Source organism: Coregonus clupeaformis, chromosome 1 (assembly GCF_020615455.1).
Source record: "Coregonus clupeaformis isolate EN_2021a chromosome 1, ASM2061545v1, whole genome shotgun sequence".
Lineage (NCBI taxonomy): Eukaryota > Metazoa > Chordata > Actinopteri > Salmoniformes > Salmonidae > Coregonus > Coregonus clupeaformis.
In genome coordinates, this window is record NC_059192.1 from 74,388,153 (window position 1) to 74,411,497 (window position 23,345).

The 23,345-nt window shown below is 42.7% G+C and overlaps 1 protein-coding gene across 1 annotated transcript in view; it reads left to right on the forward strand.

Annotated features, from left to right (window-relative positions):
• Window positions 1-12,698, forward strand: part of LOC121576866 (sorting nexin-29-like) — a 132,990-nt gene extending 120,292 nt beyond the window's left edge. The window contains exons 20-21 of the mRNA XM_041890416.2: window positions 6,108-6,247; window positions 11,826-12,698. Coding sequence (XP_041746350.2) covers window positions 6,108-6,247; window positions 11,826-11,946 — 261 coding nt within the window. The 3' untranslated portion in view covers window positions 11,947-12,698. The remainder of the gene's footprint in view (window positions 1-6,107; window positions 6,248-11,825) is intronic.
• The last annotated feature ends 10,647 nt before the right edge of the window (window positions 12,699-23,345 follow it).

Consider the following 23,345-nt stretch of genomic DNA (forward strand, 5'->3'; position numbering starts at 1 on the left):
GATCAGGTGTATGGATCATGGAATGGAATACAGTTAGTGTTGTTTGATGAAACTGTAATAAATCTCAGTTTTGTGATATGTGAAGCACCATAACTGCAAGTGTACGTAAGAATCCCGGCTCAATGTATTACCACGGCAACAGTATCTGAGCATCTCTCGGCGTCCTGCTGTATCTGAGAATCTCCTAACTGCATTGACATCGCAACACACACACACACCCTGCCACCTGCCGCTGACAGCTCCTAAACAGCTGATTTGTCAAGGGGTCGGTGGGCAAACACGCTAAATGTTCCCGAGCGCGCCCGTCAAATCAGTCCTGACGGCCATGCCATCGCCACGACTGCATGAAGAAGAATGATGACATCAAAGTCTGGGACTGTCTGCTCTGCACCCGCCGCCCAGAGTTTAACTGTCTGGGTGCCTCTCTGATTCACAGAGAATTCTTATTGCTTTGGAGGTCCCTCTCTATATTTCTCTCTTTCCATCTTTCCCTCCTGTGTTCCTTTCATTTGGATCAAATCACTCCATTTTTCTGCTTCCTTCCCTGCTGGACTGCTTGGTAGAGGCAGTGTTAGGGGGTTCTACCAAATCAGACAGCTGCTAGCTGTTTTTTATATATATAAGATTGTTAATAATTAATTAATATTTTATGTTGTGTTCACATATAACATGCGATGTGCATGTGTAACGCCTTTAATTATAACAAAGAGAGACATTGTGGAGGTCTTGAACATTCCTGAATGACTTGCAAACTTTTATGCATTACTTGTGACATAATTTACCTTGTTAAGTAACCATATAGTTCACATTTCTTTGTTTACGTTATGCATCTTCCACGCTAAAAACGGTGTGTTTGTCTCATGGCTTGATTGCAGAGATGTTCACAAGTCTTTGAGGTAGAGTCCAAGTCAAGTCTCAAGTATTTTAGGGCCAAGTCTAAGTCAAGTCTCAAGTCCCTTTTGGCAATGGCTTTCTGCCTGCTGTGGGTTAGGTCTATAAACCTTGTAAATTATTTGAAGAGACTCCCTTGCTCATTAGTCCATACTTGTATGAAAGAAAGCAAATTAGAAACTATTTAAATCAAAATAGATTTCCTTTTAAAATGTAGACAGTTTACATTAATAAAAGTAATTGTACCGGATATGAAAAAAAGCAAACCTAACATTTGAAAGTGCATGGTATTTTGTGGCAGACATTGTCTATATTTCACTTCATTCTGTCACACAAACAGAACATCTGTAGGTGAGGGAAGATAAATGACAAGTATAAATGTAAACTAAAATGACTGACAATTGTTCAATAACTGCACTACTAAAGTGATCTATATCCCTAAAATATACTTACTGACCTGGACACTTAACAACAGAAACACAATTTCCTGTAACAAGTAGCAAATTACGTCCTGTGCCCTAAAACAGAGAACATTTATGTTGCAGACAGGTTACATTTCAGAAAGATCAAGTTTGTCAGCGTTCTTGCGCTGAGCCTGTCATGATGAGGGCACATGATGAGGCCTCCATGACTAAACACTCTCTCCACTGGGGCACTGGTGGCAGGCACAGCCAACACTGTCATTGCTACCTGCTTGAGCCTTGGAAAGTATTTTGCATGGATTCTCCAAAAATCCAAGCGATCAACTTCATTTTCATCAGAAGATACTTGAATGTGGCGAATAATCTCTGCTCTGACAGATTACTTTGTCTCCTTTCTTCTTGCTGATCTTGTTGCGGTAGCCAGAGAACAGTCTGGAGGTTTTGGCAGGTGGTTGTTCTTCTTCTTCTCCACTACTGCTCTCCGTAACGGTGACTTTCCGTGCCTCAGCCAAAACAAGGTCTGAAAGAAATTCATAAAATGATGTATATGATCAAGAATATAACAGTATACATTATACATGGGGGAAAAAATCATTATTATTTGAATGCAAGTGACATAGAAAACATTGCATGTTGTTGCAATGCATTGTACCTACCAATCAGCCTCTCCTACAATTCAGCTTTATCTTCATGTGGGATGAGGACATCATGATCAAGCCAGAACAGGCAGAAAGATGGGTCCAGCAGTGCAGCCATTATGTATACATTGTCACCAAATGGAAGTTTTGTTGCCTGTTCATTCGAGTGCTCCATTCTGACATTCACAAACACCCCCTGGAATCAGCATTTGAGTGACTGCTGCAGTGCTTTTACTAGACTGACTAGGTGACGACTTGTGCTCAGTATACTTTGCAGATTATAGTTGAGTGACAGTACACAAGGAAGGGCAGCACTGAGAGTCACCACTTTCTCCCCCTGAGTGAGGTCGGTGGCCTGGACAAAAGGGTCCAAAATGTCCACTAGCTCCAACAGCTGGCTCCATTCCCTTGGTGATAAGCAGAGCTCCTTGTGTCCTTGGGCCTCAAGTAGAGTATTGAGGCTTTGTTGATTCAGATTGGTGACTGCTTTAACAAGCCGGAGGATGGAATTCCATCTGGTAGACACAGCAGCATGGATACTACGATTGGCTCTGAACTCAGCTTCAAATGCTTCTTTCAGACCACAGGTAGTAAGCTGCAAAGTTTAGTTACCTTAGCCATCACACTGTTTATGATTTTTGTTTCCTTTAGTCCATCTTTAATCACCAGTTGTAATGAATGGGCAAAGCACTGTAAGCGCTATTGCCTGCAGTTGGTTTGGATAGCTTCAACATCAGCATTGTACTCTTCACCAAATTCCTCCCATAAGCTGGGGTTATCCACATCATCATCATCATCATCATCATCATCATGATCATTGCTTGCTTTGGGGAAACAAACTGTGAAGGCCTTTTTCACCTTTGCAGTGTTATCACATATGATATAATCTAATTTATGTTTTATGCCAAAATTATCACATATTACTTCAAATGTATCACTGATTCTTTCTTTCCCCAGTGTTTGACCCTGTGAATCTATCACAGCTCAACAGAACTGACTCCAGTCTGGGAGTTTTTTTCTCTTCCATGGTCATGTAATGGGCCGTTACTCCCATGAAGCCCCTCATGGTCCTGTCAGTCCATATATCTACAGTGACAGACACGGATTCTGTCTTCTCTAGGGCACTTTTGATTATAGCCTCTTTATACAGTGTTAAGTCATGCAGGCGCCTGGTCAACGTGGGCCTACTTACTGGTCTATATTTGTCATCTACCACTGACATGAAATGCCTAAAGGGAGGGTTGTCCACTAAGGACATAGGCAGGTTGCAGGAAATGATCAGGTCTTGCAGTATAGCCTCTGTTATGGCCTTCTGCCTGGGGTGGCCCTGGCTGTACACATGGACACCTGTAGTGGTCAATAATGAGTCAATGCTGCTCTGTCCCTGCGCTGGCCACCTTTGCAGAATTCAGTGAACCTGCAGATGAACAACATGATATATAGTTGTTGCTGACTTGAGATGGAAGTACAAGGACACAAATAAATATGGTCTATGATATTTGTCAGCTTCCTGAGTGTGTACATATAAACATGCACATCCTCCATAGTCTCTCTCCCCACAGAGAGAGAGAGAGAGCGAGAGAGAGAGAGAGAGAGAGAGGCTGAAATGTCTTGAGTCAATAAGTTGCATGGACTCACTGTGTGATATAATAGTGTTTAACAGTATTTTTGAATGACTACCTCATCACAGTGTCACCAGCAAAGCACCCACATACAGTGGGGGAAAAAAGTATTTAGTCAGCCACCAATTGTGCAAGTTCTCCCACTTAAAAAGATGAGAGAGGCCTGTCATTTTCATCATAGGTACACGTCAACTATGACAGACAAATTGAGGAAAAAAAATCCAGAAAATCACATTGTAGGATTTTTAATGAATTTATTTGCAAATGATGGTGGAAAATAAGTATTTGGTCACCTACAAACAAGCAAGATTTCTGGCTCTCACAGACCTGTAACTTCTTCTTTAAGAGGCTCCTCTGTCCTCCACTCGTTACCTGTATTAATGGCACCTGTTTGAACTTGTTATCAGTATAAAAGACACCTGTCCACAACCTCAAACAGTCACACTCCAAACTCCACTATGGCCAAGACCAAAGAGCTGTCAAAGGACACCAGAAACAAAATTGTAGACCTGCACCAGGCTGGGAAGACTGAATCTGCAATAGGTAAGCAGCTTGGTTTGAAGAAATCAACTGTGGGAGCAATTATTAGGAAATGGAAGACATACAAGACCACTGATAATCTCCCTCGATCTGGGGCTCCAGGCAAGATCTCACCCTGTGGGGTCAAAATGATCACAAGAACGGTGAGCAAAAATCCCAGAACCACACGGGGGGACATAGTGAATGACCTGCAGAGAGCTGGGACCAAAGTAACAAAGCCTACCATCAGTAACACACTACGCCGCCAGGGACTCAAATCCTGCAGTGCCAGACGTGTCCCCCTGCTTAAGCCAGTACATGTCCAGGCCCGTCTGAAGTTTGCTAGAGTGCATTTGGATGATCCAGAAGAGGATTGGGAGAATGTCATATGGTCAGATGAAACCAAAATAGAACTTTTTGGTAAAAACTCAACTCGTCGTGTTTGGAGGACAAAGAATGCTGAGTTGCATCCAAAGAACACCATACCTACTGTGAAGCATGGGGGTGGAAACATCATGCTTTGGGGCTGTTTTTCTGCAAAGGGACCAGGACGACTGATCCGTGTAAAGGAAAGAATGAATGGGGCCATGTATCGTGAGATTTTGAGTGAAAACCTCCTTCCATCAGCAAGGGCATTGAAGATGAAACGTGGCTGGGTCTTTCAGCATGACAATGATCCCAAACACACCGCCCGGGCATCGAAGGAGTGGCTTCGTAAGAAGCATTTCAAGGTCCTGGAGTGGCCTAGCCAGTCTCCAGATCTCAACCCCATAGAAAATCTTTGGAGGGAGTTGAAAGTCCGTGTTGCCCAGCGACAGCCCCAAAACATCACTGCTCTAGAAGAGATCTGCATGGAGGAATGGGCCAAAATACCAGCAACAGTGTATGAAAACCTTGTGAAGACTTACAGAAAACGTTTGACCTGTGTCATTGCCAACAAAGGGTATATAACAAAGTATTGAGAAACTTTTGTTATTGACCAAATACTTATTTTCCACCATAATTTGCAAATAAATTCATTAAAAATCCTACAATGTGATATTCTGGATTTTTATTTCTCATTTTGTCTGTCATAGTTGACGTGTACCTATGATGAAAATTACAGGCCTCTCTCATATTTTTAAGTGGGAGAACTTGCACAATTTGGTGGCTGACTAAATACTTTTTTTCCCCACTGTATATAATTATTTGTAAGGTCCCTCAGTTGAGCAGTGAAATTCAAACACAGATTCAACCACAAAGACCAGGGAATTTCAATCTGCTTTTCAACAGACACTGGGAGATGAATACACCTTTCAGCAGGACAATAACCTAAAACACAAGGCCAAATATACATTGGAGTTGCTTACCAAGATGACATTCAATGTTCCCAAGTGGCCGAGTTTAAGTTCTGACTTAAATCTGTGGCAAGACTTGAAAATGGTTGTCTAGCAATGATCAACAACCAATTTGACAGAGCTTGAAGAATGTTGAAAATAATAATGGGCAAATATTATACAATCCAGGTGTACAAAGCTCTTCGAGACTTACGCAGAAAGACTCACAGCTGTAATCGCTGCCAAATGTGATTCTAACATGTATTGACTCGGATGTGTGAATACTTCAAGTTAATTAGATATTAGTGTATTTCATTTTCAGTAAATGTGCAAACATTTCTAAAAACATGTTTTCACTTTGTCAGTATGGGGTATTGTGTGTAGATCGGTGAGATTTTTTAAAATATTTAACCCATTTAGAATTCAGGCTGTAACACAACAAACTGTGGAATAAGTCTAGGGGTATATAAAAAAATATATATAATGTATGCACTCACTAACTTTAAGTCGCTCTGGATAAGAGCGTCTGCTAAATGACTAAAATGTAAAATGTATGAATACTTTCTGAAGGCACTGTATAGGAAACAACTGCAGTCTTAACTGTGCTCGCTCACTCTTTCTCTCTCTCTCTCTCTCGCTCTCCCCCTCCCTATGTACAGTATTAACATCTCCCTCTCGTCTGTCCTCTCCTCTCCTCAGGATGCCAAGTTTGTAGAGGAGCGTAGGAAACAGCTGCAGTCGTACCTGAGGATGGTGTTGAACAAGCTGATCCAGACCCTGCCAGAGTTCTCTGCTAAACCCACCAAGGAGACCCTGCTGCAGCTGCTGCCCTTCTGCCTGTGAGTGACAGTCTGTCACATTGTCTGTGTGTGTGTGTGTGGGTACGCGCTTCAGCGTGTGCATCGGAGTTTGAATTGTCAGATGGGGAAAACACATATTTTACCAAGTGCTTCCTAATAATATATTGCCTGACACATCTGAGTGCTATAGATAATGCTAGTTGTTCAGTGTACACCTTCAAAGTGGCTTGTTGTGCCAGCCCAGTTATAGCATCCAGTCATTTACTACATTATTCACACCACGTCCCACACCAGTTGAGGCTGTGACCTCACAGTGAGCGCGACCAATCACAGATCCCGACAAGTGGAGAGGGGAAGAGAGAAGGAAGAAGGAGAGAGAGATGAAAACCCGATTCGTCTCAAGCTGCACTTGTCATCACTCCTCTCTTTGGAGATGACTCAGTCTCACCTCACCCCAAAAGTGTCCCCTTAGTTTCAGCAGTCAGCACATTCTGCCCAAAATGGCACACAGAAAACACAGAGCTCTAGTCTCAAGTTCTGGGGCCTCATTTATCAATATTGCATAGAAACTATTCTAAAATACTACATACGAACGGAATTTAGAATGTTGTAGAATAAGTGTGATTTATCAAACAATCCTATGAGCGTCATATGCACACCGGTAGGAGATAACCTCTCCATCCCAGCCCCCTCCTAACCAGGGGCCCGTTAACAACATGGCAGCCACACTAGGAATCGCTCAGTCATTCATAAAAGAGAGGTCACCATTTTGGATGGGTCATCAATGGCTGAGACAGCTCTATCGTCAATGTAGATATCAGAGGATAGATCAACTCAGCTCTTTATTTGATCTCCGTTTTAGAATCTCGGTGTTCTGACTATCAGCTGCCAGAACAGGAAATTAGATTATTGTTGGGATCTGTGATTGGTCGCACTCACTGAGAGGGTCACGCTCACTGAGAGGTCACAGCCTCAACTGGTGTGGGACATGGTGTGAATGATGCAGTAAATGACTGGATGCTATAACTGGGCTGGCACAACAAGCCACTTTGAAGGTGTACACTGAACAACTAGCATTATCTATAGCACTCAGATTTATACTGTTAGCACTGAGCCGGTGTGCCCTAGGAGGAAGTCCACTGTGTGCAGCTCACCCTGCACTAACATAAAGAACATGAGCACATCTACTGCTGCTAAGCTTCCCAGTAAAGCAATAAAAACAAGTAAGCATCCCAGAAGAAAAGTGCTCAAAATAGCCCACGTTAACATATGTAGCTTAAGAAACAAGGTTCATGAAATCAATAATTTGCTAGTAACAGATGCCATTCATATTCTGACTATCTCTGAAACGCACTTAGATAATACCTTTGATAATACAGTGGTAGCAATACAAGGTTATAACATTTACAGAAAATATAGAAATGCCAATGGTGGAGGTGTTGCTGTTTATATTCAGAACCACATTCCTGTGAAGATTAGAGGATCTCATGTTAAATACTGTTGAAGTAATATGGCTACAGGTTCATCTGCCTCACCTAAAGCCCATTCTGGTGGGAATCTGCGATAGACCACCAAGTGCTAACAGTCAGTATCTGGATAATGTGTGTGATATCAATAGAGAGGTATACTTTCTGGGTGATTTTAAATATTGACTGGCTTTCATCAGGCTGCCCACTCAAGAGAAAGCTTCAAACTGTAACCAGTGCCTGCAACCTGGTTCAGGTTATCAGTCAACCTACCAGGGTAGTTACAAACAGTACAGGAATTAAATCATCATGTATTGATCATATCTTGACTAATGCTGCAGAGATTTGTTTGAAAGTAGTATCCAAATCCATTGGATGTAGTGATCACAATATAGTAGCCATATCTAGGAAAACCAAAGTTCCAAAGGCTGGGCCTAATTATTGTGTATAAGAGGTCATACAATAAGTTTTGTAGTGATTCCTATGTAAAGAATATATGTTGGTTGGTGGTGTGTAATGAGGAGCAAACAGACACTGCACTTGACACATTTATGAAATTGCTTATTCCAGTTACTAATAAGCATGCACCCATGAAGAAAATGACTGTAAAAACGATTAAATCCCTGTGGATTGATGAGGAATTGAAAAATGGTATGGTTGAGAGGGATGAGGCAAAAGAAATGGCAAATAAGTCTGGCTGCACAACCGATTGGCAAACATATTGCAAATTGAGAAATCATGTGACTAAACTGAATAAAAAGAAGAAGAAACTACACTATGAAACAAAGATAAATGACATAAAGAATGATAGTAAAAAGCTTTGGAGCACCTTAAATGACATTTTAGGGAAAAGGCAAACTCAGCTCCATCATTTATTGAATCAGATGGCTCATTCATCACAAAACCAACTGATATTGCCAACTACTTTAATGATATTTCCATTGGCAAGATAAGCAAACTTAGGCATGACATGCCAGCAACAATTGCTGACACTACACATCCAAGTATATCTCACCAAATGATGAAAGACAAGCATTGTAATTTTAAATTCCGTAAAGTGAGTGTGGAAGAGGTGAAACAATTATTGTTGTCTATCAACAATGACAAGCCACCGGGGTCTGACAACTTGGATGGAAAATTACTGAGGATAATAGCGGACGATATTGCCACTCCTATTTGCCATATTTTCAATTTAAGGCTACTAGAATGTGTGTGCCCCCAGGCTTGGAGGGAAGCAAAAGTCATTCCGCTACCTAAAAATAGTAAAGCCCCCTTTACTGGCTCAAACAGCCAACCAATTAACCTGTTACCAACCCTTAGTAAACTATTGGAAAAAATTGTGTTTGACCAAATACAATGCTATTTTACAGTAAACAAATTGACAACATGCTTATAGAGAAGGACATTCAACAAGCACAGCACTTACACAAATGACTGATGATTGGCTGAGAGAAATTGATGATAAAAAGATTGTGGGGGCTGTTTTGTTACACTTCAGTGCGGCTTTTGACATTATCAATCATAGTCTGCTGCTGGAAAAACGGATGTGTTATGGCTTTACTCCACCTGCTATATTGTGGATACAGAGATACCTGTCTAACAGAACACAGAGGGTGTTCTTTAATGGAAGCCTCTCCAACATAATCCAGGTAGAATCAGGAATACCCCAGGGCAGCTGTCTAGGCCCATTTACTTTTTTCAATCTTTACTAATGACATGCCACTGGCTTTGAGTAAAGCCAGAGTGTCTATGTATGCGGATGACTCAACACTATACATGTCAGCTACTACAGCGACTGAAATGACTGCAACACTTTTTTCAAAGTGGGAGGCAAGGAATAAGTTAGTCCTAAATATTTCTAAAACTAAAAGCATTGTATTTGGGACATATCATTCACTAAAACCTAAACCTCAACTAAATCTTGTAATAAATAATGTGGAAATTGAGAAAGTTGAGGTGACTAAACTGCTTGGAATAACCCTGGATTGTAAACTGTCATGGTCAAAACATATTGATACAACAGTATCTAAGATGGGGAGAAGTATGTCCATAATAAAGCCTTCTTAACAGCACTATCAACAAGGCAGGTCCTACAGGCCCTAGTTTTGTCACACCTGGACTACTGTTCAGTCGTGTGGTCAGGTGCCACAAAAAAGGACTTAGGAAAATTGCAATTGGCTCAGAACAGGGCAGCACGGCTGGCCCTTGGATGTACACAGAGAGCTAATATTAATAATATCCATGTCAATCTCTCCTGGCTCAAAGTGGAGGAGAGATTGACTTCATCACTACTTGTATTTATGAGAGGTATTGACATGTTGAATGCACCGAGCTGTCTGTTTGATCTACTGGCGCACAGCTCGGTCACCCATGCATACCCCACAAGACATGCCACCAGAGGAATCTTGACAGTCCCCATGTCCAGAACAGACTATGGGAGGCGCACAGTACTACATAGAGTATGCGGAGACCAGTGTACCTCCACTGTACTCATATCCTTCCATATCCTTGTCTGTACATAATGCCCTGAATCTATTCTACAACACCCGGAAATCTGCCCCTTTTATTCTCTGTACCCAACGCACTAGAAGACCAGTTCTTAAAGCATTTAGCCGTATCCTTATTCTATTCCTCCTCTGTTCCTCTGGTGATGTATAGGTTAACCCAGGCCCTGTAGCCCCCAGTATCACTCCTACTCCCCAGGCGGTATCATTTGTTGACTTCTGTAACTGTAAAAGCCTTGGATTCTTGCATGTCAACATCAGAAGCCTCCTCCCCAAGTTTGAGTTATTCACTGCGTTAGCACACTGCCAACCCTGATGTTCTAGCAGTGTCTGAATCCTAGCTTAGGAAGGCCACCAAAAATTCAGAACTTTCCATTCCGAATTACAGCATTTCCCGTCTAGATAGAACTGCCAAAGGGGGTGGAGTTGCAATCTACTGTAGAGAGAGCCTGCAGAGCTCTATCATACTATCCAGGTCTGTGCCCAAACAGTTTGAGCTTCCAGAAATAAGTCTCTCACTGTTGCCGCTTGCTACAGACCCCCCTCAGCCCCCAGTTGTGCCCTGGACACCATATGTGAATTGCTTGCCCCCCATCTATCCTCTGAGTTCGTACTGCTTGGTGACCTAAACTGGGATATGCTTAACACCCCGGCCGTCCTACAATCTAAACTAGATGCCCTCAATCTCACACAAATTATAAAATGGCATGTTATAATTATCAAGGAACCTACCAGGTACAACCCTAAATCCGTAAACATGGGCACCCTCATAGATATCATCCTGACTAATTTACCCTCTAATACACCTCCGCTGTCTTCAACCAGGATCTCAGCGATCACTGCCTCATTGCCTGCATCTGTAATGGGTCTGCGGTCAAACGACCACCCCTCATCACTGTCAAACGCTCCCTAAAACACTTCAGCGAGCAGGCCTTTCTAATTGACCTGGCCCGGGTATCCTGGATGGATATTGACCTCATTCCGTCAGTAGAGGATGCCTGGATGTTCTTCAAAAGTGCTTTCCTCTCCATCTTAAATAAGCATGCCCCATTCAAAAAAATTCAGAACTAAGAACAGATATAGCCCCTGGTTCACCCCAGACTTGACTGCCCTTGACCAGCACAAAAACATCCTGTGGAGTACTGCATTAGCATCGAACAGCCCCCGCGATATGCAACTTTTCAGGGAAGTCAGGAACCAATATACACAATCAGTTAGGAAAGCAAAGGCTAGCTTTTTCAAACAGAAATTTGCATCCTGTAGCACTAACTCCAAAAAGTTTTGGGACACTGTAAAGTCCATGGACAATAAGAGCACCTCCTCCCAGCTACCCACTGTACTGAGGCTAGGAAACACTGTCACCACCGATAAATCTACGATAATCGAGAATTTCAATAAGCATTTTGCTACGGCTGGCCATGCTTTCCACCTGGCTACCCCTACCCCGGCCACCAGCTCTGCACCCTCCGCTGCAACCTGGTTAAATAAAGGTAAAATAAAAATAAAAATCCTTCTTTAACCTGTCTCCTCCCCTTCATCTACACTGATTTAAAGTGGATTTAACAAGTGACATCAATAAGGGATCATAGCTGCATTACTAACCTCTGGTTACCTTTGCTGACCTCTTGACCTTTTGTCTCCTCCCAGGGACACTCCAGTGGCCAGCAGTAAGACGGCCCAGTCCAGATCCTCGTCAAGCTTCCCCATACTTGGGCGCAGCCACAACCAGGAGGGCCGCAACCTAGAGCCCCAGAGCGGCGACCTCTAACCTTTACCCACTGACCTCTGACCTCTTCTTTGATTGGATTATACAGAGGGGTTTATTGGTGCTGGATGGATTCTGAGCCATAGAGAGGGACAGAAAGACATTGGTGATGACATCATCAGGGGAGAGGCTCCTCCTCCTTTAGGCTTTCTACAGGTTTCCAACAGCAGGACATTATATATGCTGCAGGGGAGAGGCAGGAGGCTGCTCCTCCTTTAGGCTTTCTACAGGTTTCCAACAGCAGGACATAAATATGCTGCAGGGGAGAGGCAGGAGGCTGCTCCTCCTTTAGGCTTTCTACAGGTTTCCAACAGCAGGACATTATATATGCTGCAGGGGAGAGGCAGGAGGCTGCTCCTCCTTTAGGCTTTCTACAGGTTTCCAACAGCAGGACATTATATCTTCCCTCTCTAGGATCTACAGACAGACTCTTCCTGCTCTCTGACCCTGAAGACCACACGTGGAATAGCTGGGGGGAGGGGGACTGTTTCCTAATTTTACTCAGTTTTTTTAGTAAAACTGTATCATGGCCTACAGTGTTTTCTAGCTTTTTTTGCGGTGAGTGGACATATAGAAAAGTGTTCTTCATACGAAACTAACGTTTTTTTCTTGACGAATGTCAGCATTTTGGTGCCAATTTTGATTTTGACATCATCCCTTTACATTAACCAAAGCGATGGGCATTCATTACATTTACATTTTAGTCATTTAGCAGACGCTCTTATCCAGAGCGACTTACAGGAGCAATTAGGGTTAAGCGCCTTGCTCAAGGGCACATCAACAGATTTTTTCACCTAGTCGGCTCGGGGATTAGAACCAGCGACCTTTCGGTTACTGGCACAACGCTCTTAACCACAAAGCTACCTGCCGCTCTTTTATATTTCTGTTATCAAGCTGTTACCATACGATAATCTGCACAATGACATATTCCATCACACAATTTAAGGATTTTATCAATGCAAATAATTCTGCTGGATTGACTATCCAGCCGTTCCAATGATTGTGAACGGAATGTGATTTAGCAGGTTAACAGTGAATAGATCTGTTGTCTTACAGTTGAGTAACACTTGGAGAGAAGCTTGATCAAGTGCATGAAACGTGTACACTGCTTTAACTTAAATACAAACAGTACATATTACTCAAGAATAGAGATTACTGGACTTGGGGAGAAAATAAGAGAATACTTGGAAAATATTTGATTCAAGTTGTTCTTGTGACTGCCCCCAGTCAGCTGTCCAATCAGAACTGTTAAAATGAGACGTAAACAGGAAGTAGCAGATGATAACCTAGACTGTAAATCAGTTTGTACACATCAATAATATGAGCAAATTATGAAATTATTACTGGTCTTCTTTTGAAGCACAATAATCAAATATTAATGATTATCATTCACCCTGACGAAACCATGCTGCTGTTGCATATTGTATGTTAAACTTGTAATGGAGAAAGTTACCATAATGTCTGCAATAATGGACCCTGGTTATAGCCTGGTTATAGCTATTCATAACATAACACTTCAATTGATCTATTCTTTCTACTCAGGCGTTAAGCAATGTTGTCATTGCTACTCTTCTACAGTGCTAAAGATGAAGCGGTCATCTTTGCCACTACTAAACCAAGGTTAAATACTGTTCCTGTCACATGGCTAGGACCAGGGGTTTTCCCCAGACCATGTGACCTGACCTGGAGAAACTCTGGACCCTACTTGTAGGCTGTAACTAGAGCCCAGAGTGTTTCCTGGTCATTTCATTTCTAAGGCCCAGAGTGTTTCCCTGTCAGATCACATGGTCAGGAGAAGGAAAAACTTATCTTTAGAGGGCTTCTCTTGTACCTTCTTTCCTAGCTTTTAGCCCAACAGTCTGCCTTCCATCACTGTCAGTGGCACAGAGAGACTAATGAATAAAGGGGTTCATACTGTACGTACATACCAATGGTGTTGTGTTATTGTGCTGTTCTATATAAGTCTAAAGCCGTAACGGAGCTGTCATGATGTTTGTTCTTGATGATTCATTAAGGGCATGAACATTAGAAATGTTAATTAATCGGATTAGATGTACATATGTATACATTAACGTACATACTATATGTCCAGTATATATGTATGGTGGGTAGATGTGTGTATGGATGAAAATAAAATAAAAATATATATATGTACACTACCGGTCAAAAGTTTTAGAACACCTACTCATTCAAGGGCTTTTCTTTATTTTTACTATTTTCATCATTGTAGAATAATAGTGAAGACCTCAACACTATGAAATGACACATATGGAATCATGTAGTAACCAAAGAAGTGTTAAACAAATCAAAATATATTTTATATTTGAGATTCTTCAAATAGCCACCCTTTGCCTTGATGACAGCTTTGCCCACTCTTGGATCCAGCATGCCTGGTACGGATGATCATACCACGCTCAAAGTCGCTTAGGTCACTCGTTTTGCCCATTGTAACGTTCAATCGAACAGTAACGGGATGCCTGTCTGCCTGCTTTCTATAGCAATCCACGTGACTCAATGTCTGTAGGAGCGATCAATTTTCGTGAATGGGGTGGTTTACCTAATAAACTGGCTGGTGAGTGTATATTGTCACATACACCGGATAGGTGTTTTACAGGGTCATCTGGAGGCGAAAGAAATGCACACCTGTTTAGGCGAGGTGCTGGCTAGCGGAGTAGAACACCTGTTTAGGAGAGGTGCTGGCTAGCGGAGTAGAACACTTTTGAAAAAGAAAAGGAGAGCGTCACTGTAACTCAGATGAAATAATTTAATAACCAAAGTTTAGGCAGATAAGCTGTCTTCATCAGGGTATAATGACAAACACTGCGGGTCACTAGTTTATATAGTTTCGAAGGACACAGTTGTCTGTAATCATGGCCGGGTGTGGCTTGACATCATTGGTTAATTTACAGATATAAATAGAACATATAAAAAACATGAATGGATACAGGGTTTTACAGGGTCAGTCATAGTAGTATAGCGCCCCTGGAGCAAATTAGGGTTACGACTTTTCACCTTGTTGGCTTGGGTATTCGAACCAGCGACCTTTGGGTTACTTGCCCAACACTAACCGCTAGGCTGCCTGGATGGACACATTGTGAATGTTCTACTGCTCTTTAACATCCATTAAAAACAGTGTTTATCTTTATCTTCCTGTCTGTTGTTTATTAAGACACTGCATTTCCATTTCTGTCTATTTGTTTGGTAACGTGGAGAACGAGTGTGTGCTTAATATCTATTGACCAGAAAATTGTGTACATGCCCAGTTAGGATGGGGAGTGCTCGCGGCGATGTTCGGTTATACCTGAGCGGATACAGGCCAAACACAACAAGCATTTTTACACAGATTCTATTTAGCGTTTCAGGTGCACTTTAGGGCATTGACTTTCAATACATACAGTGATTATGCATATCAATGAATACAATAGGCCTACTAAGACCTCTTTCTACCATAGGAATATAAGCCGGTCCTTAAAGTGTAGTTCTCTCATTGACGTGATGGCCCAGTATGGTGGGATAGGACTGTATATTATCAGCATGCTTTTACCTTTTATCTGAAGGGCATGAAGACAACAGTGTGACCTCCCTTAAGACGGTCACAGCATAAACAGATCTTCAAACACATACTGGTTATGCTTTATATACAGTACCATTATACAGTAATAGCCCACACCATTTGAATACCGGAAAGCGTGGTTTTCTTTTTTACATTGACCTGAAAGGTAAGACTGTATAGTTTGAATTTAGTGAATGGGGAATCTGGGAAGCTTGGAATTTATAGCTAGGGATTTTGCATGAATCTTAGTGGGGATTCTAGTGGTATTATCACGTTTCAGGAGAAGACCCAGATGCAGACAGTGTCGAAGTAACAAAATGTTTATTACAAAAACGGGGCAGGTAAACGACAGGTCAAGGGCAGGCAGAGGTCAGTAATCTAGATCAGAGTCTAAAAGGTACAGAACGGCAGGCAGTCTCAGGGCAGGCAGAGGTCAATAATCCAGGGTGGTGTGACAAGGTACAGAACGGCAGGCAGGCTCAGGGTCAGGGCAGGCAGAATGGTCAAAACCGGGAAAACTAGAAAACAGGAACTTGAGAAAGACAGGAGCAAGGGGGAAAACCGCTGGTAGGCTTGACGAAACAAAACGAACTGGCAACAGTTATTCATCTTGTTGGAAAACCAAGGTTCCCTAGACCGGATAATACTTTACTGTTCTTCTCACTTGACTCAAAGGCTACATCCCAAATGGCACCCTATATAGTGCACTACTTTCAACCAGAGCCCTAAAGTAGTGCACTATATAGGGAATATAGCCTCAGACCCCTGGCTCTAGATAATTGCCAGTAGCTCCTCCATCCATAGCTCTCTGCTGGGCTAGTACATCTCGCACACCTCACAAAGCACTCATAGCTTTAACAATGGGCCCAGTGGCTCTTATGATCAAGCCTCCACCTTGATCTAATCACTTTGAAAATCCTGTGGAGCTGCTACCGTCTACGGGGGCGGAAGCTAAGTGAACTTGTATTGTTAGCTGAGCTGTGTGTAGAACTGTCGGACTCCACCTCTCTCTCTCCAGCCTGTATCAAGCTGTGCGGGTACAGCACTGTAGGACTCTCCAGTTAATCTCAACCACAGAGATGTGTTCTGTCTCAGTCCAGAGTGATTGAAATCTCCTCCATTGTGTCGAGGAGGAAGCCGGTCTCAGAACCTAATTGGAGAGTTAATCTCATCAAGTTGGGTGTGATGCGAGGACTGATGCCCTGAGGGAGGGGAGAGAAATGGGGAATGATCCGGACCGCAACAAGACATTGGCCCATATATTGAAATGCAATTAACACACTAACGCAGTCACCTCTGTTCTGTTCCTTCACCAGTCCAGTTCTATAAATTGGGGCGGCTAGCGGTTAGAGGCAAGCCAGCAGCCGGAGGGTTGCCAGTTCGAATCCTAGGTCTGATGGGGAAAAATGTGGCGGGAAGTGAGCTGGCAACTGGAGGGTTGTCTGTTTCAAATCCTAGGTGCCATTGCCTGCCTTTGTACCCTTGAGCAAGACACGTAACCTCTGTGCGTCTTTCGGAGGAGTTGGGATAAAGCAAAGTCACATTTCGGTTGGACCTTGTGTACAATTGACAAATAAAGTGATCTTAATCCTAATAAAGTCAGTGCAGATTAAGGAAAGAGACCAGGAGATATTGTATTGTGATGCATCCTTAAACACACACGTTTACATTTGACATTTTAGTCATTTAGCAGATGCTCTTATCCAGAGTGACTTACAGTTAGTGCATTCATCTTAAGATAGCTAGGTGGGACAACCACATATCACATTTAGTTCATTCATCTTAAGATAGCTACAGTTGAAGTCGGAAGTTACATACACTTAGGTTGGAGTCATTAAAACAAATTTTTCAACCACTCCACAAATGTCTTGTTAACAAGAAGTCGGTTAGGACATCTACTTTGTGCATGACACAAGTCATTTTTCCAACAATTGTTTACAGACAGATTATTTCACTTATAAGTCTCTGTATCACAATTTCAGTGGGCCAGAAGTTTACATACACTAAGTTGACTGTGCCTTTAAACAGCTTGGAAAATTCCAGAAAATGATGTCATGGCTTTAGAAGCTTCTGATAGGCTAATTGACATAATTTGAGTCAATTGGAGGTGTACCTGTGGATGTATTTCAAGGCCTACCTTCAAACTCAGTGCCTCTTTGCTTGACATCATGGGAATATCAAAAGAAATCAGCCAAGACCTTAGAAAAAAAATTGTAGACCTCCACAAGTCTGGTATCCTTGGGAGCAATTTCCAAATGCCTGAAGGTACCATGTTCATCTGTACAAACAATAGTATGCAAGTATAAACACCATGGGACCATGCAGCAGTCATACCGCTCAGGAAGGAGACGCGTTCTGTCTCCTAGAGATGAACGTACTTTGGTGCGAAAAGTGCAAATCAACCCCAGAAAAACAGCAAAGGACCTTGTGAAGATGCTGGAGGAAACAGGTACAAAAGTATATATATCCACAGTAAAACGAGTCCTATATCGACATAACCTGAAAGGCCGCTCAGCAAGGAAGAAGCCACTGCTCCAAAACCGCCAGACTATGGTTTGCAACTGCATATGGGGACAAAGATTGTACTTTTTTGAGAAATGTCCTCTGGTCTGATGAAACAAAAATAGAACTGTTTGGCCATAATGACCATTGTTATGTTTGGAGGAAAAAAGGGGTACCTTGCAATCCGAAAAACACCATCCCAACCGTGACGCACAGGGGTGGCAGCATCATGCTGTGGGGGTGCTTTGCTGCAGGAGGGACTGGTGCACTTCACAAAATAGATGGCATCATGAGGAAGGAAAATGATGTGGATATATTGAAGCAACATCTCAAGACATCAGTCAGGAAGTTAAAGCTTGGTCGCAAATAGGTCTTCCAAATGGACAATGACCCCAACCATACTTCCAAAGTTGTGGCAAAATGGCTTAAGGACAACAAAGTCAAGGTATTGGAGTGGCCATCACAAAGCCCTGACCTCAATCCTATAGAACATTTGTGGGCAGAACTGAAAAAGCATGTGCGAGAAAGGAGGCCTACAAACCTGACTCAGTTACACCAGCTCTGTCTGGAGGAATGGGCCAAAATTCACCCAAATTATTGTGGGAAGCTTGTGGAAGGCTACCCGAAATGTTTGACCCAAGTTAAACAATTTAAAGGCAATGCTACCAAATACTAATTGAGTATGTAAACTTCTGACCCACTGGGAATGTGATGAAAGAAATAAAAGCTTAAATAAATCACTCTCTACTATTATTCTGACATTTCACATTCTTAAAATAAAGTGGTGATCCTAACTGACCTAAAACAGGGAATTGTTACTAGGATTAAATGTCAGGAATTGTGAAAAACTGAGTTTAAATGTATTTGGCTAAGGTGTATGTAAACTTCAGACTTCAACTGTAACTTAACCCAAAACCCTATAGGTGTTATAGGAGTCCTAACCCTATAGGGTTAGGGGTTAAGGGCAGGGTTAAGGTTAGGGAAAATAGGATTTTGAATAAGAATCAATTGTACTCCTAAACCTAACCCCTAAACCTAAACCTAATTCTAAAAACCAAACACACACACACACACTACTGTTACGAGCCCCGTGGCTTTAAACGTCTAGGGTGGATGGAGAAGAGACCCGTAACATAATTCATGCAAATTAGAATGATGACATGGAACAGTGAGAACAAAAACTACACGACAACCATAAACTACCGTCAAACATAAAAGGTTTATTTTTAAACACACGGTAAAGGTTTGGGAAAAAGGGCTGAGCAGGACCCAAGAAATGAAACAATAGTGTAAAACACCCCTAAACTGATCTTGCCTGCCTCAAGAACCGCTAAGCTACTGCTAATCATACAAAAGTACAGTGGGTGGTCCGCTCAGGTCTAACTAGTGTTTTTAGACAGATTTCTTCCTACGGGTAATGTACGCCCAAGGGCAACTTGCTTAAATTCCCCTTTTCCCAGAAACACACAAAGTTACCAAACAGAGTAACCAGCAACTTAGTGAGTAAACAAAACACAGGACACCACAGTATCCATACTCACATACGGAAATAGTCTCTAACAACAAACACAACTGACTGGCTTTTAAACAATGGGATGTGTGATTGAAAAACCAGCAACAGGTGGTGCAATGCAGAGGAATGTTCACTGATTGGTCCACCTTAGCAATCAGCAGACACCCCAACGACCACCAATCAGGAACATACAGGACACCTGTGATTAGGGCAGAAGGAGAGGAAAAACACAAAAAGACACAGGATACCTGTATCCGTAACAACTACTATAGGAATATAAGCCGGTCCTTAAAGTGTAGTTCTCTCATTGACGTGATGGCCCAGTATGGTGGGATAGCACTGTATATTATCAGCATGCTTTTACCTTTTATCTGAAGGGCATGAAGACAACAGTGACCTCAGTTGAGACGAGGTCACAGCATAAACATACAGTGCATTCGGAAGGTATTCAGACCCCTTGACTTTTTCCACATTCTGTTACGTTACAGGCTTATTCTAAAATGGATTAAATAAAAAATGTTCCTCATCAATCTACACACAATACCCCATAATGACAGTGAAGACAGGTTTTTATAAGTTTTTGCAAATGTATTACAAATAAAAAACAGAAATACCTTATTCACATAAGTATTCAGACCCTTTGCTATGAGACTCGAAATTGAGCTCAGGTGCATCCTGTTTCCATTGATCATCCTTGATGTTTCTACAACTTGATTGGAGTCCACCTGTGGTAAATTCAATTGATTGGACATGATTTGGAAAGGCACACCTGTCTATATACGGTCCCACAGTTGACAGTGCATGTCAGAGCAAAAACCAAGCCATGAGGTCGAAGAAATTGCCCATAGAGCTCCGAGACAGGATTGTGTCGAGGCACAGATCTGGGGAAGGGTACCAAAACATTTCTGCAGCATTGAAGGTCCCCAAGAATACAGTGGCCTCCATCATTCTTAAATGGAAGATGTTTCCTTCCTAGAGCTGGCCGCCTGGCCAAACTGAGCAATCGGGGGAGAAGGGCCTTGGTCAGGGAGGTGACTAAGAACCAGATGGTCACTCTGACAGAACTTCAGAGTTCCTCTGTGGAGATGGGAGAACCTTCCAGAAGGACAACAATCTCTGCAGCACTCCACCAATCAGGCCTTTATGGTAGAGTGGCCAGACGGAAGCCACTCCTCAGTAAAAGGCACATGACAGCCCGCTTGGAGTTTGCCAAAAGGCACCTAAAGGACTCTCAGACAAAAATATGATCTGGTCTGATGAAACCAAGATTGAACTCTTTGGCCTGAATGCCAAGCGTCACATCTGGAGGAAACCTGGCACCATCCCTACAGTGAGGCATGGTGGTGGCAGTATCATGCTGTGGGGATGTTATTCAGCGGCAGGGACTGGGAGACTATTCAAGATTGAGGGAAAGATGAACAGAGCAAAGTACAGAGAGATCCTTGATGAAAACCTGCTCCAGAGCGCTCAGGACCTCAGACTGGGGCAAAGGTTCACCTTCCAACAGGACAACGACCCTAAGCACAAAGCCAAGACAACGCAGGAGTGGCTTCGGGACAAGTCTCTGAATGTCCTTGAGTGGCCCAGCCAGAGCCCGGACTTGAACTCTATCGAACATCTCTGAAGAGACCTGAAAAAAAAATGAAAAAAATGTATGCACTCACTAACTGTAAGTCGCTCTGGATAAGAGCGTCTGCTAAATGACTAAAATGTAAAATAGCTTGAGAGGATCTGCAGAGAAGAATGGGAGAAACTACCCAAATACAGGTGTGCCAAGCTTGTAGCGTCATACTCAAGAAGACTTGAGTCTGTAATCGCCGCCAAAGGTGCTTCAACAAAGTACTGAGTAAAGGGTCTAAATACTTATGTAAATGAGATATTTCATTATTATTTTTTGTATATATTTGCAAACATTTCTAAAAACCTGTTTTTGTTTTCTCATTATGGGGTATTGTGTGTAGATTGATGAGGGGGAAAAATAATTGTATCCATTTTAGAATAAGGCTGTAACATATCAAAATGTGGAAAAGGTTAAGGGGTCTGAATACTTTCCGAATGCACTGTATCTCTCACTAACACAAAGACTGGTTATGCACTGTATCTCTCACTAACACAAAGACTGGTTATGCACTGTATCTCTCACTAACACAAAGACTGGTTATGCACTGTATCTCTCACTAACACAGACTGGTTATGCACTGTATCTCTCACTAACACAGACTGGTTATGCACTGTATCTCTCACTAACACAGACTGGTTATGCACTGTATCTCTCACTAACACAGACTGGTTATGCACTGTATCTCTCACTAACACAGACTGGTTATGCACTGTATCTTTATATGTGATGACTACTCTGACACACACCTTCAGATCACATACTCACTCAGGTTTAAGTAGGACAAAAAGCCTTTCAAAGTGCCCTCGTAGACAGGAACAACTCACTGAGGCCAGGATTCAATCAGATCAGCAGCAGCTGGTGTTAGCCAACAAACGCATTGCTCTTGTTTTGGCGGTGTCAGAGGTGGAGCTGAGTGGGCCTCCCGAGTGGCATAGTGGTCTAAGGCACTGCATCGCAGTGCTAGCTGTGACACTAGAGATCCTGGTTCGAGTCCAGGCTCTGTCGCAGCCGGCCGCGACCGGGAGACCCATGGGGCGGCGCACAATTGGCCCAGCATCGTCCAGGCTAGGGGAGTGTTTGGCCGGCAGGGATGCTCTTGTCCCATCGCGCACTAGCGACTCCTGTGGCGGGCCGGGCACAGTGCACGCTGACTCGGTCGCCAGGTGTACGGTGTTTCCTCCGACACATTGGTGCTTCCGGGTTAAGCGGGCACTGTGTCAAGAAGCAGTGCGGCTCGGTAGGGTTGTGTTTCAGAGGACGCACGACTCTCGACCTTCGCCTCTCCGGTGTCCGTACGGGAGTTGCAGCGATGGGAGAAAACGACTACCAATTGGATACCACGAAATTGGGGAGAAAAAGGGGGTACAAAAAATATATATAATAAAGAGGTGGAGCTGCGTTAGAACTGTATGGTGGAAAAATTACAAGATTATGTTTAATACTGTTTTATGCAATGGAATAGGGTTCTTAGAAACTCTCTCTTCTATGTCTGTGTGAACTGAGAGGAGTCTCTGAAGCTGGGCCTGGCAGTTGATTTAGGGATGACTAGGTGATAAAACCAACAGCCACATTCTATTTTATGATTAATGGTGTGTGAGAAGGAGATGTCTCTGGTCTGACTGAGCCTGCATTTCATAGACTGAATTGGTGTCTGTGTGTGTAAGGTTTCCATACAATGAGAACAGTCTTCATAGCAGATACTATCTGCTGTGAATTATTCATTTATTTCATACAAATCCTAACCTTTTGACTCATTCCACACATCTGCTGTTTGTCATGTAGACTGAGAGGGTGTATCTTTGCTATAAAATATATTTGTATTGTCTGCATGTCAGAGCTCTCCGGTCAACCAGCCTCACTTACTACCTTATTAATACGTTTTGAATAAAGTAATATCCTGATTGGTGATTGACCTTGTCTCTCCTCATTATTGATTAGAATTTCCACGACAACTGTCAAATGGGTGAACGGTTCATTGTCACGAAACCACACCCGCATTAGAAGTTCAGAACGGGTGTGATGAGAAATACAATTGTCATTAAACGAAATAAATAGGCCTTTATGTCAGCCTAATCGAGGTATAGACTACAACATCACACATTCCAGTGTTCAAACTTGTAACGCGGCTGCATTGAATATCTACTAATGTCACAGGAGGTTGGTGGCACCTTAATTGGGGAGGATGGGCTCGTGGTAATAGCTGGAGTGGAACG